Source organism: Sesamum indicum, linkage group LG13 (assembly GCF_026168435.1).
Source record: "Sesamum indicum cultivar Baizhima isolate 11 linkage group LG13, ASM2616843v1, whole genome shotgun sequence".
Classification (NCBI taxonomy): domain Eukaryota; kingdom Viridiplantae; phylum Streptophyta; class Magnoliopsida; order Lamiales; family Pedaliaceae; genus Sesamum; species Sesamum indicum.
The window spans coordinates 8,269,337-8,283,195 of record NC_142669.1 but is presented as its reverse complement, the minus strand read 5'-3'; the positions used below and the strand labels follow the sequence as shown (position 1 = coordinate 8,283,195).

General features: G+C 35.9%; 1 protein-coding gene and 1 pseudogene across 2 annotated transcripts; both read right to left on the bottom strand.

The window, feature by feature from the left end:
• Positions 1 to 3,293: 3,293 nt before the first annotated feature.
• On the bottom strand, positions 3,294 to 7,353 carry LOC105176598 (uncharacterized; annotated as a pseudogene). The gene is made up of 2 exons (XR_016063756.1): positions 5,063 to 7,353; positions 3,294 to 3,821 (listed from the first exon to the last, which is right to left on the bottom strand). The product of XR_016063756.1 is annotated as an uncharacterized LOC105176598 (transcript).
• Positions 7,354 to 10,939: 3,586 nt separating this feature from the next.
• On the bottom strand, positions 10,940 to 12,677 carry LOC105176596 (putative pectate lyase 22). The gene is made up of 4 exons (XM_011099457.3): positions 12,554 to 12,677; positions 11,616 to 12,356; positions 11,396 to 11,534; positions 10,940 to 11,318 (listed from the first exon to the last, which is right to left on the bottom strand). Exons 1-4 carry the CDS (start codon positions 12,646 to 12,648, stop codon positions 11,094 to 11,096), a joined length of 1,200 nt encoding a protein of 399 aa, XP_011097759.1. The 5' UTR covers positions 12,649 to 12,677; the 3' UTR covers positions 10,940 to 11,093.
• Between the last annotated feature and the right edge of the window lie 1,182 nt (positions 12,678 to 13,859).

Here is a 13,859-nt window from a genome sequence, read left to right as displayed (position 1 = left end):
TTTTTGTTCCTAATGAATTATCGATATAAATTATAATTACAATCCTAGTAAAAATTGAAATTATATATAAGTCTTAGATCTTCTTCTCTTTATAATGAGTTGGAGTTTTAAGTATAAACATGTGAGATCCGAATTAAAACATATAATCCATCACATAAGAATGTGAGAGTGAGATGTATAAGTGCATATCAAATTGTTATTTGACATCCGCTGTGAGAATGAGATTATATGTCCTTTCCTTCCCATCCCATAACCCTCGTTTGAGACTCAGAAATAAAATTGTGTCCTTTTCAGTTGAATATATACTAACATTTCAGATTAGATGTCGAGCAATGCATGTGTATGTATATACAATATTTGTAAATAATGATGTTGATTTTGTTTGAAAAGGTAAGTTATGTAGTTGAGTTGAGAAGGAGATGGATGCATCTAAGTAACATATGATTATTTGTTTAGAAATGATGGTTGTTGGCTTTATATTCTTACTCTTTAAGCAACCAAAATGGTGTTGAATGTGATCATAAATCAAAGAAAAGCAAACACTTTTCTTCAATTAATGTTTAAATTTAAATATATTAAATGGGATACTATTGAGAAAAATAAATATAATGTTATTTTTTCTAAAATTATAAAAAAAAAGTTTAATAGAACTGAAATTTAAAACTATGATTACTTGTGGACGATGGGAAGAAAAATAAGATATTTTTGTTTAGGAAAAAATGCAGCTTTACATGAAAGCATAGAATTTTGGAGGTGGTGGGGCCTACTCTGGGATGATGAAGTCAAGTCAACCATGGCTTGACCATTGCACCACCAAGTGTGTGATTATTCCCAAGTCTTTCTCTACAGTTGATCAGCATTCATTCAGGGAAGATTCTTCCACCAACATCATCATTTCTTCAATCAAATCAACACCACTTTCTTCTATCTAAAATTACAGTGAGAATACCATGTAGGTGCATAATTTTAATTTTTATTATATTTGTTAAATTTTATAATATAAAAAAAATAAATTATTATTTAAAGTTTATAAAATAAAACAATTTTAAATAGGAGTGAATAGAAATTAATTAATTAAAGAGATATAGTAATATTTTTAAAAATTAATATTATCATAATTACGTAATTTTATTAATTTAAACAAGTATTAGTTAATTGATAATTCATTAATTCAGAGTTAATTGGTTGTAGTAAGAAGAATTAGAGATGAAATATAACTAGATTTAAATTTTACGAAGAAGCCAACAACAATAAAACATATTTCACTAAGTTGTTCTAAATATATTTGTGATTTTATAAAATTATTAATTTATAATATTGGAGGGACTATAAGTTTATAAAAGGGTCTTTCGAAAAATTATTATTTTATTACTTTATTAAGATATTAATTTAGACCTTGGTCCCAAGTCGAGATCGGGAAAAATTATTATTTTAGACAAGTTATTAATTTATAGAGATCATACTTTTTGTTTAAGTGAAAAAGATGAATTATTATGCTTTTATTAAATAAGTAGATTACAATCATCAATATCAAATATTTATATCTAACAACTACCAACGACTATTCTATAATAATTATATATTAATTAATAATATCAAATAACTATATCTAATCAACATCTACTATTAAAGTAAAATAACATCCTACACGTTGGTAGGGTTCACAACCCTTAGAGTCATGAAGCCTCATTTTCGTCGTCAAGTTAGGCGGATTAGATTGTTATTTGTAAGTTATTGTAGTTATTTAATTGAATGAAACAAAAGAATATAAAATGAATAATTGAAGAGCATTGATAAAATGAATATTTTTTTAGGAATAATTACACTCCATTCTTCTGAGAGTTAGTGTAATTATACATAAACTCCCTGTAGTTTGAAAAATTATATATAGTACCCTTGAAATTTGGTTCTGTCTAACAAATAAGCTCATCTGTTAGTCAAAATTATCAAATTTACTGATATTAACAAAAAAATTAGAAAAAAAAAACTATATTTACTGACTTATAGCAGGTCAAGTAAATCATTTATGATTATATAACTTCATACGTCTTCACACATTAATGCATGTGAGAAGGTATATCTTTACCAATATGGAGGTAGTTTAATCTGAAAAAAATTATTTGCGTATCTACAATAAGTCAGTTTTAAAGCAGTTATGGGCAACTATCAATTTTCATTCATTTTTTTTTAATTAAGTAAATTTGATCTAATGAGAATTAATTTGTTGGATGAAAGCAAATCTTATGGACGCTAGTTATAATTTTTCAAACTATAAAAAAATTATGTAAAATTACATTAAATTTCAAGAGAGTGAGTGCAATTATTTCTATTTTTTAATATATAGGATGGAAAATTATTAATAAAACTAATCAGTTGAAAGAGACAGTTATTGGAGGTATGATGTGATAAGTTGAATTGACAGTTACCACTCTACTAGATTAGAGTGCTATCCCACTAAAGCTTCAAATGTCATATCCAAAATCGATTATCATAGAAATATCTGATGTGGTCGAGGATTTTCGGCTAAAGGATAAAATTGAGATTTTTATCATGATGCGATTGCGTACCAGACGAAATACAATTTTTGTAAAGGGGGTGCTCTTCTCAAGAGAGTGATGTCTAATCAAATGAATGGTAACTTGGATTAAAAAATTAGTATTTTGGTATTTATAGTGGTATTGAAAATTATATGGTGTGATGAGTTGTATTTGCTTAAGGTGTTTCTCCTACATATCTAATTACTTTTTTACCATTACAATTTAATATATATTTTTTTACTAATGTATATCAATATCTCAAATCTAAATCTTACAATATGCGTACCCATTATCATCCAAATCAAAATTTGGAGGTTATGATTGCTTGTCATCTTAATATATATTTTTTATTAGTAGAATATGTTTGAATTGTATTATGTTGGATCAAAAATACTTCAATCAATTGAATTGAGAGAAATCTTTGATGAATAATGGAAGATGGAGCCAACTTCTCTTTGAAACAATACCATCAAATTGACTAATGTTATATTTGGCGTAGAGAATTTGAATTTGAGGAAAAGATTTGAAAATTTTTAAATGACTAATATGAATTTATAATATATAATATCACACATTATAGTTCAAAATAAAAATTTGAAAAATCGAAATCTTTCATGGCATGACTTTATCCAAATAGATTTGACGGATTTGTTACTATGGATATGAAATCCTTGGATCCAATTCTGTCAATTTAAACACAAGATAAAAGTTCCAAGTAACTGGAAAGAAATCCAGTCAAATTTGCAGGTAAACATGAGTGCCTGAACAGGGGTGGTCTGAAATACATGTGTTGTTAAAAAAGAAAGATACAACATAGATTGTCAAAAGAATGATTTTATACAACACTATACAACTAGGCCATGTCTACATACGTACAGGTGACTTGTATATACGAAGCCCGAATTTACATGTGTTTAGTAACTCTACAGTTAACAATCTACATGATCTTGTGAAAAACTGCTGTATGAACATGCTTAACCCAACAAAAAATGCGGGGAAAAGCATTACAACAAAGTCAAAATAAGAAAAAGGGGACGAAAACCGCAAGACTGTGTGCCTTTTTACTCTGATATTACATCACATTCATACAGTAACCAGATCCCAGACATCAGCATTTTAACCTGTAGTACTATCCACAAACATTGAACTAACGAAATGTCTGAAAACTGAAAGGGTTACGCTGTAACGGATCTTGGCTAAAGAGGTTTCATGTTCCACTACCCATTTTGCGATAATCCAGACTTCAGCAGGAGCAGCTTCAGGTCACAAATCAATTCCTTCCAGCTAGCATCAGAAGAATTATGTGAGAAAACACTGGCAATATGACATGAATTGTCTAACTCAGTAATGCTTATAACAAGTGTAAGGTCAGATAACACCAATCACAGCTATGCAAGTCGCAAGCACATTAATATCAGTATCAAAGCAAATTGTCATGGAGTAATTAAAAGCAAAAGGCAAACAGATCAAGAAATGTCTTGGAAATACAGTACTCCCCGCTATCTTCCTTTCCTTATTACACAATTTGATATGACTTATTTGCCTCCGCTTCAACCATTCTTATTCAGTGCTCCCCTAAGAAGAGGTGCCTACATGTTCTAGGGAACTGAGGCCATATAAATGCAACGAAAGCTTCTACGGCTTTACTGATAGGAAGCAAGAGAGTGTTCATTGGGTAAAGAAAGATTTAGTGAGTTATGGATAACGAGATATGATTATCATGTCGTGCTTCATTCCTTTCTGAGCTTCTCAGTAGTAAACAGTATTCATTCTCACTAAATGTTCTCTAATAAGTTGTTTAGTTCTGAATTAGAGAAACGAATTGAACATTCAATTTAACATAATAAGAGATTCAGAAAAATTCATATCACGTGTCACGTTACAGCAGTTGAAACAATATAATCCACAATGAACAAGCATACCCGATTCAAAACCTGTGACTAATACAACATCCATAAGAAAGGAGTCATGGAATGCTAACTTAAGTTAAATAAAGGCCCAAAACTTGATTAAGTTACAGTTAACAAATAGTTTGGTTTCTACTGCACCGGGTTCATGCTCAAGTGCAGATGAATCCCAATTTCACCGATTACTTTTGACAGGGGAATAGACATCCATGACATCACCAGACAGTCGAAAAAGGACAATTATTCTCAAAACTTACTCAAGTTGACAAATGCACTAACTAAGAGTCAAGCCTCATCCAGTCCAGCTTAAAAAGTTTGATGGCTAACCAACAATTTACTAACTCAAACTTGTTAGTAAACATCATGAAGGAAAACTGGTAAGATCTTACAAGTTACATGATATAATATGCAATTATCCAACTACATAAGATAGGGGGGAAATGGGGGCTGGCAAGTGGAGGGGGTTGTTATACTAATGTGCTATTGCTAAAGCTTGAAGATCAAGTACAGAGTAGTCGCAAGCCAGCCAAGTGAAACAAATACTAAAACCACAAATTGTTCAAATTATCATTTGGAAAACATGAGTGTGAATGTTAAGGTTGAAGTTGAACAACTTACTTGACTCGTACGTTCAAGAAAACCTGTTTCCTGAAGGAGTCCTCAGAACACTGAAGTAATGGGCGTAATTAGAACTCACAAAGTGCACTGATGGCAGGCATCCAATAAACCAGCTAGCAAAACATCGAGTGACCAGTATCGCAGTTGGTTTAGTGCACAATTGCTTCCTCTCTGAAATAAATCCTGACACATTCTACAGACCCTGAGTTAATCGGAGGTTATGCGGCGCTTTCTCCCAGAATCACCATCTCTTTTTATTGATCTCTGTTCTTCCTCGTCTGATGACCTAGACTTGTGTGAGTTCTTGATGATTTATCATCATATTCAGGCTCACGATTCCTATACCTCTGATGATCAGCATACCGGTCTCTATCATCCCTACGGCGATCTCGCTCACGTTCACGACCACGATCTTGGTCTGACGAACGCTCGCGGTCCCTATAACAGTCCTTTCCCTTGTCTCTTCCCCCATCTCTGTCATCACGATGTCTCCTTTTTGACCAATCATGATCACGTCCAGTATCTTTTTCTCTAGGAAAATCTCTGTCATAAGCTGCTTCTCTATCTTCTCGCGACCTCCTTTCTGAAGAGCTAGACCAGTCCCTTTCTTGTTCTCTGTCTTTTTCCTTCATGGCATCTGGCCTTGGCCCTCCTTCTTGACTTCCTTCTCCAAACTCATGGTCAGAAGCAGCTACTTCCCCATAACTAGACTCTCCTGCTCTCCCTTCATGGTCTTCGCCTGCCCATCCCCCCACATTAGGATCCGGCCATATTCCCATATTAGGTCCCTCAACTCCAGGAGTGGGCATCATTCCCATGGCATTCAAAGGCATTCCCCTCCTCAAGAACGCTGGATTAACATAGGGAGCCACACCAGGCATTCCAACATTTCCAACAGGCCCAAACAAAGGTAACATTCCTGGAAAGGGTGGGCCAGGAGCACCAGGAAAGCCCCCATAACTATCCATTCTCCCCATTGGGCCTCCAAAAGCAGGATCAAAGCCTTGTCCCATCATTGCTTGTGGATGCAAGAAAGGAGGTACAGCACCAATACCCTGTCCAAATCCATTACCATAACCTGTCAAACCACGAATCGCCATTCCACCTGCCCCGCCCTTCATGGTGCCAATTCGCTTCCTATTGCCCATCCCTCCCTGAGAATTACCTCTACCCCAATTTCCTCTCCCAAAGCCTCTACCATTATTATCACCACCAGATTGATGATTCCCGCTACCTTGTATGCTGCTACCAACACCACCAGATTTGCTAGGCAAATCTCCTGGCCCTCTCTGTGGCTGATTAGCAGTTTGGCCCATCTGTGGTTGGTTCGTGTTGACCTGGGCTTCACCCATTCTCTCAAATGTATGGGGTGAGGCATATGCAACTACGCATGGTCGCCCATTAAATATATGCCCATTCATCCCTTCCTTGCAGGCAGTGGCGGCTGCTGGATCATAAAACTCAACCTGACAGTAACCTTTTGACTTCCCAGTATCTGTCTCTTCAGAGAACTTCACCTCCTTCACTGGCCCATACTTGCATAGTTCTGCTTCCAGTTGAGCATCTGTTGTCCACCAATGCAAGTAATCAACAAAGAGAATTGTTCCTCCACTCCCACCACCAACAGTTCCTCCACCCACACCTCCATGTACATTTCCACCAGTCCCGTCCATATTCCTCATGTTTCCCACATTGTCACGACTTCCCATATAGACACCATGTGGCTGCTGATGCTGAACCGTACCACCAACTGGCGCTCCCATTCCTCTATCAATACCAATCTCATTCGCATCATTATTTCCCCTATATCCCACATTCTGATATCCCTCAACTCCACCAGGAACCGTAAACGAAGCCCCCCCATCTTGTAAACCTATACTTCTATTCTCCACCACTGGCACCGGCCCGGTAACAACCGCCGCCTTGTTCTCCGGTACTTGCTCACTTCTTTGCCCCAAGTAATCCTCCTTATTCCGCATCGACTGAAGAAAGTTCTTGCTAACATATATGTCATTATAGAGATCTCCACAATCATCTTCCTCCTCGTCAACGACGGGAGAGATCACATCTTTCAGGTGTAACTGCTCGTTGGGATCTCTGCCGTAATCTCCATGTCCACCCTCACTTTCATCCATGAATCAACTTAAAAATCACAGTAGCGGCCCTCAATATCTCAGCTCAAAGGGCTCAAACCAGAATTGTCAGAAACACAAAGACTGTTCCTTCTTCCTTCTTTACTCCCAAGTGGAGAAACCCTAATCTTGATCTTGAAGCTTCTGCTGTTGCAATGTCACTATGAAATACATCTATAGAGAAGGATCCACTGATATTGGGTTAAATCTCTCTCTCCCTCCTTTTTTTGAATGCCAAAATATCAAATACTAGAACATGAATGTAAATAGTTACAAAATGAAAATACCAACGTAAAGGGTTAATTACACTTAAACCCCTTTAAAAATATAAACTTATATATTTTTTTTAAAAAAATTAAAATTACACTTATAATATAACAACGTTAAATGAGGTGCAAAACTAAAATTTTATATATATATTTTTTGTTAATTTTAGAATTTTTTTATTTAAATTCTAACAAAAGCAGGTCAAGTGAAAACAGTAAATTTTTTAGGGGTGTAAATATAATTTTATTTTTTTTTAAAAAAAATATAATTTCATATTTTAAGATAAAATTTAAACGTAATTAACCCTAAAATAAATATAGACTATTCAAGTAAGCATATACGTATGCTTGGATAGTCGTTTTGAATTTTATTGTGCTATGTTATACAGTACTCTTTATTTTTTATCTAAAATTAGATAGGTGTAACTTGTTTATTTTTATAAAAATAATCACTGATGTAGGTCGTGTAAAATCAGAATTTTCGGGTCGGATCGTTAAGTCGGATCGCTGGGTTGAGGTCGTCGATTCCCTCTTTCGAGCTATCTGTTGTGGATCCTGAGAACACAACACAGCAAACGTAAGACTAACTGAGAAGCCCTCGGCGATGGCCCTCCGATGCTTAAGTTAGAAAAGGTGGGGTTGAAAATATAGTAACGAGATCGAATGAGATCACAAATATGGCGGTAAAATGAAGTGGTGAAAACGTGTTTGAATAATCATAAATGAGGTTATTTATATTTGTACGGTACCCTTTGCTTAGGCGACATGTGGCTCCAATGAGGGCGAGCCACGTCACCCCTCTGTAAGAACCTGATGCCGCCGCCGCTGTACCTGCGCCATGGGTCCCACGCGCTCAGTCCTAGAATACATAAAAAAGTGATAAAAAATATAGGGGTATTTTGGTAATTATATAACTTCCCTTATCAATCACCATATATATATATATATATTGAATAAAGTAATATAATTTAAAACATGTTTTAATATCAAATAATACTTAAACAAACATACAAGTGTACTATTGATTATCTTTATTAAAAAAATTCACCTATTTTTATAAATAAATTTAGTTCATAAAATAATATAGTATTTTTGGTATTCAATATACTGTTACGTTTTTACACGTACTAATTACTTTTAATTTAAATTTAGATTATTTTTAATTAAATAAAATTATTCATAATTTTATTTATTTATCTTTTCAGATATATAATATTCACATGTTTTGCCACGGGACACTAACTAGTTTTGCTATAAGTTGGTGACATATTTACGCTAAATTACAACGATCAGGATTTAATGTCTAATATTATTTTTATAGGAGGGTAAAATGAAATTAAATAATTTGAAGTAACAAATTTTGATTGTCGTTATATTTATCGATCAAAATACTCGTAAATATATTAATATCCTTTACATAATAATTTCTTTAATTAACTGGCTCAGTAAATAATTTTTCTGACTAATTTAAAGATTCATATTTTTACTCGAGTTAGCTAATAATTATACGAAAATTCTCAACCCTATGCATAATATTCAAATTGATTTATATAAAAATTTCACTTTTTGTATATATGTGCATATAGATGAGCAAGCCTGACGTCATGAATTCAAATTTCATCAAATGTGTGAATATTTATTATACTTATTATAAGTTGATTGTTGATTTATTTAGCGTGCTTTTGTTATATCAACGTATTGATTGACTTAAAAACAGTTCAATTTATAAGTTATGACTGAGATGATAAGATACGCTTTAGTTACAACATAACTTTGAGTCTGTTTTTCATCATTCTCGAATATTATTGGTTGTTAGTAATGCATTGATAAGTATGCTTATTATTAATAAATGTATAGATACTAACAAGTGTGTTAATTATATGTTGATGTAATAAAACATAGAGTAAATTCATTGTCATTTATTAATAATTAGATCAAATTATATAAATATTTTTTATTTACTTTTTTTATGAAATTATAATTATACCCCTTAAGGGGTGTCAGTGTCATATTTTTCAAGGGGTGTTTGTTTATACTTTAACTTTTAATAGAGGTTATAATTGTAATTACAAATATAAATTTTGAGACGTGTATTGTGAATTTACATAAAATAATGGGGTGTTTGTGTATTTTGGTTTGGATTGAGGGTTCTCGGTATAATTTAGCCTAATATATAATAACTTTTCTAAAAGAATTTAGAGTTTTTAATTTATGATCATAGTAGGTATGAAAGTCAAATATAGCCGTTGATCAATGTGGCCAACGCCATGATCAACTTTTGTATTGATCTAATCATTGATCAAGGGACAAAGAATTAAACAAACAAAGACAAAGTGACCGAGCCAGCCGGTCAGTGGCTTGATCAACGGTTATATTACCTTCTATAACCGGGAACAAGGGACCCACAATCCCCCAACGGTCATGCTACCTGAACGCAGCGTTTCGTTTTAAATTCTCCTATATAGAGAGCTCTCCCTTGATCTCTTCCCCCGTCTTCATCCCGACAAAGAATAATCGGCGCATTAATTGCCCCACCAACATTCCAATTCCTCGGTCGCCGGAATATTCCCTGCAATCCCCCCCCCCCCCCTTCACATTCCACTCAATCTTGAAAATGAGTAATTTATTCGCCGTCGCTGTTCTGATCTTGTGTTTGCAGTGTCGCAGCAACGCACAGATCACTGGCGCACCTTCTCCAGCACCGGCGAACGCCGCTGTCCATGCCCCGCCCCCGGGGAAAACTCCTGCCCCGGTATCTACTCCGACGAGCCCTCATTCGTCCCCGGCGAAGTCTCCGGTGTCTTCTCCGCCTTCAAAAGTTTCTCCATCAGTTCCGATTAGTTCTCCGAAACCCAGCCCGTCTGCTTCCCCGGCACAGGCCCCTACGCAGAACGCTGTTTCTCCGGCGCCGTCTCAGTCCGCCAATGTGCCTGCTCCGAGTCCGTCTCAGGCGAGTTCTCCGCTTACCCCAGTGAGCAGCCCTACACCGGAGTCATCGCCTCTGCCTTCGACCCCAGCGAGTTCCCCGGAGGCAGAGGTTCCGGCTACCGCTGCCACTCCATCCGCGGGTGTTCCTTCGAGTTCTGCAACACCATCGGAGTCTCCGGACATGTTCCCGTCCAGCAGTACTCCGCCGGTGAGTTCGGCGCCGGAAAGCGCACAAGGGCCAGCGGCTGATGATACCTCCGGTTCAAACTCGGTATACGAGGTGTCGGCTGTTCTTGCTGCGCTTGCTCTTTCGGCCGCTTTGGCCATTTAAGAATAGGTCTACACCATTTCTTATTACATATTCTTTGTGAGATAGAAGTAGTTTTTGCGAGTTTTGTTGTACCGTACCTACCCTGCTGTACTTTACTTCATCTTACTGAATTTCGATTTATTACAGTGTGTGTAAGAAAGCCATTCTTTTGTCTACGAGTGAACAAAAATCTAATCTTGCTATATATGACTTGCAATTAGTTCTGTATACTGTCTCAGAATTGCAGACCACTCAATTATACTTGTCATTTCATCATCGCTATATAATTTAAAAAAAGTGATGAATACATGACAAATAAAATAATCGAAACTATAAAATCTTCGAAAACATCAAAGTATCGAAAGACTAAAAGCTCGGAAAAATGTCAATGGGGTTTAGCAGAGTTGGCCAATCTTGCAGCTGAGGACCCCGGCGGATGGTATAATGCTAGTAAGAAGCGAAGCCGGTCTTGCGACCATGCTCGATGCTTTTGTGTAGCTTTCTGGAGTTCTATTTCCAGAAGCTGTGAAGTAGGCTCCATTTAGCAACACATCCCCATCCGATCTCCAGTTCCATCTCTTCCACTCGCCGTCTCCCTCTGGCGTTTCACGTTTTGTGACCTGAATCAAGTTCAATCTATGAGTGGAATAGACATGGGAGAAAATTTATTTCGTTGTTGTGTTTCTTATACATATACCTCCTTTGGAGCATCGTCGTCTAATGCAATGAAGACGTTGCCTTGACTATTGATGGTTGGATTCGCACTTCCTCCTATCGCGTACATCTTCCACCCCGTGTATACGTTGTTTACAACATGAAAGTATCCGTGTCTACACCTTCAACGTCCGAGACGAGCATATGTTGGAATTTGTAACAGAATGAAATCAAAAGTTGTGATGTGTTTATAAATAGTTTACCTGGGAATTCTCTGAACTAAACCTTCTCCAAAATAATTAAAAGCAATGGTGACTTGCATATTCTTGTCCGCAACAAAATCATCGCTATGGCCCATGAGCATGACTTCATTATGCTGAAACATATAGTTGTTTGAGATGGTTATAGCTGTCGATCCATAAACTATATCAATAAGGCCGTCGTAGCAGTTTGCCAACGTACAATGGTCAATCCAGATGTCCTGTGCCCCAAAAATCGATATGCCATCCCCGTCTGAAATGCCTCGTAGTTGATAATGCCGTGGTGCATCCGTCACCACTGCATTCCCTGCTGGGATACAGTTATGTATATAAATTCCATGGAGGATGATATTAGTTGCACCTTGTATGGTTATGCATGGCCCGTTCGATATCTCAACATTGAATCCTCTACCATCTATGGTCTTATATGAGTTCATCATGAGCTCTTCTTTCAACCTAATGTTCATGTCATGATCAAAGATGATCCATAGGGGTACATCTTGGATGACTGCATGTCTAAGCATGCCTGGGCTTGGGTTCTTGGGGTCATCACCCTCAGATGTAACAACATAGAACTCGCCATCTCGTCCGCCAATGGCATTGCGCCCGAACCCAATTCCACAATCCGCCAGCACTTTACGGTTGGCTTCCCAATCGGGATCACATCTCCAGCAATCATCAATGGGATTACCCGTCCTGCACGACCCTCGTCCCAGTTGGTCCGTTGAGTTCTTAATTGATCTCCTGCATCTCAAATAGGTCAAAATCTTCGTCCAACCGGTTTCATGTTACATGAACTTGTACATTCGGAGTGTAATTATTTGCCAATTGAGGCAAAAAAACACGAAGCAAGACAGAGCCATTAACCACACGACAAAAAATAATTAAATACATCTACTCAAAGACGACGAACATAAATTATTATAAAAATAGACAAATACCACTGAATTGGTGACGACAGATGTGTTACCGGACGCGAACAAAGTATAGGAAGATGCAAGAGCAAGGCAATGAATATGAGAAAGATTTTTGACATTGTTGCTTAACTATGTAGCCCTAAGGAGAAATAAAGCAAGGAGTTTGGTGGTTAAATATGGTGAAGATCCATCAGACATAAAGGTGATAATGAATTGGAAGGTGTTAAAAGTTGTTGGCATTCATGCCAATTAACTCACCGTCGCAAAAACTGTTGCTCTACAGCTCTTGCATTTAGATTGTGAATTGTCACAACATTGATGACTTACTCCCATCTTTTCATACTTTTACATTTTTACTTTGAAATTTCAGTACGCCTTTTTATATTAATGAATAGTGGTGCGTGCGATTTGATCGCGGATCCGAAACTGTTGGACCTTAATGTTGAATTTGGGCTAATTGAGTGAAAACTCTTGAGAAAGAGTACCTGCAAAATAAATGGTTAACACTCTGAAGCTTAAGTTAGTCTCGGATTCAAGAGCAAATAAATATTAAAAAGATTATTTATTGAATCGATATAATTTATTTGTTGACTTTAATCATATTAATATGTTAATTGAAACATGTATTACTAAAAAAAGAAAAAAGAATAATTGTGTATGGAACTTCAAGTTGTGTCAACTGCAACTTTTGAGTTTAAATTAGTGGATTTTTGGGCTTGAAAGCGATAAGACGATAAGAATTTGGGCCTCTTTTCTGAGCCCAAATAGGTATAGAATGGACCATTACCAGATTCATGCATCAAATGTTAAAACATCACCGGGTAACTTCAAAACTCAAATAATTGATTAAAATTTTTTTTAATTGAATAACTGTTTCAAAAAAAATATATTTTAATAAATAATTTTGCTAATGGTAAAATGAGGCTCAGCTTAATTAGCAAAGTTGGGTCCTATAAGTACGAGACTATGGGTTCTAGATTTCATTTGGTACGTAATTGTTGAATCAAAACTTTAGAATATATTATTGATTAAAAAAGTCAGATAAATTCCATTAAAAATTTGGTTTAAAATGAAGTGTAATAAATTTGGATTTTACACACTTTCAAGATGAAATATTCGCAATAAACCAATACAAAATTTAGGCCATGTGCATCTTGATGGAGAGTTGATCTATGTAAAAGTCTATGATGTTTAAACTCAATAAACAAGCACCCAACATAGCTGAGGATAGACATAGAGAGCAACACAAGACGAAACACAATTGCTCACAGTGAGACAAGGAAGAGGATAAGTATCTGAAGCCAAAATAGAGATTCATCCCTAACCAAAG

What these genes read in the sequence shown, in the direction of transcription:
- LOC105176596 (XM_011099457.3), bottom strand. Translation starts at nt 12,648, where the DNA reads ATGTCAAAAATCTTTCTCATATTCATTGCCTTGCTCTTGCATCTTCCT. An exon ending in CTGTCGTCACCAATTCAGTG is followed by an intron (nt 12,357 to 12,553) that starts GTATTTGTCTAT and finishes TTTGAGATGCAG; the next exon opens with GAGATCAATTAAGAACTCAA. An exon ending in TTAGTTCAGAGAATTCCCAG is followed by an intron (nt 11,535 to 11,615) that starts GTAAACTATTTA and finishes CGGACGTTGAAG; the next exon opens with GTGTAGACACGGATACTTTC.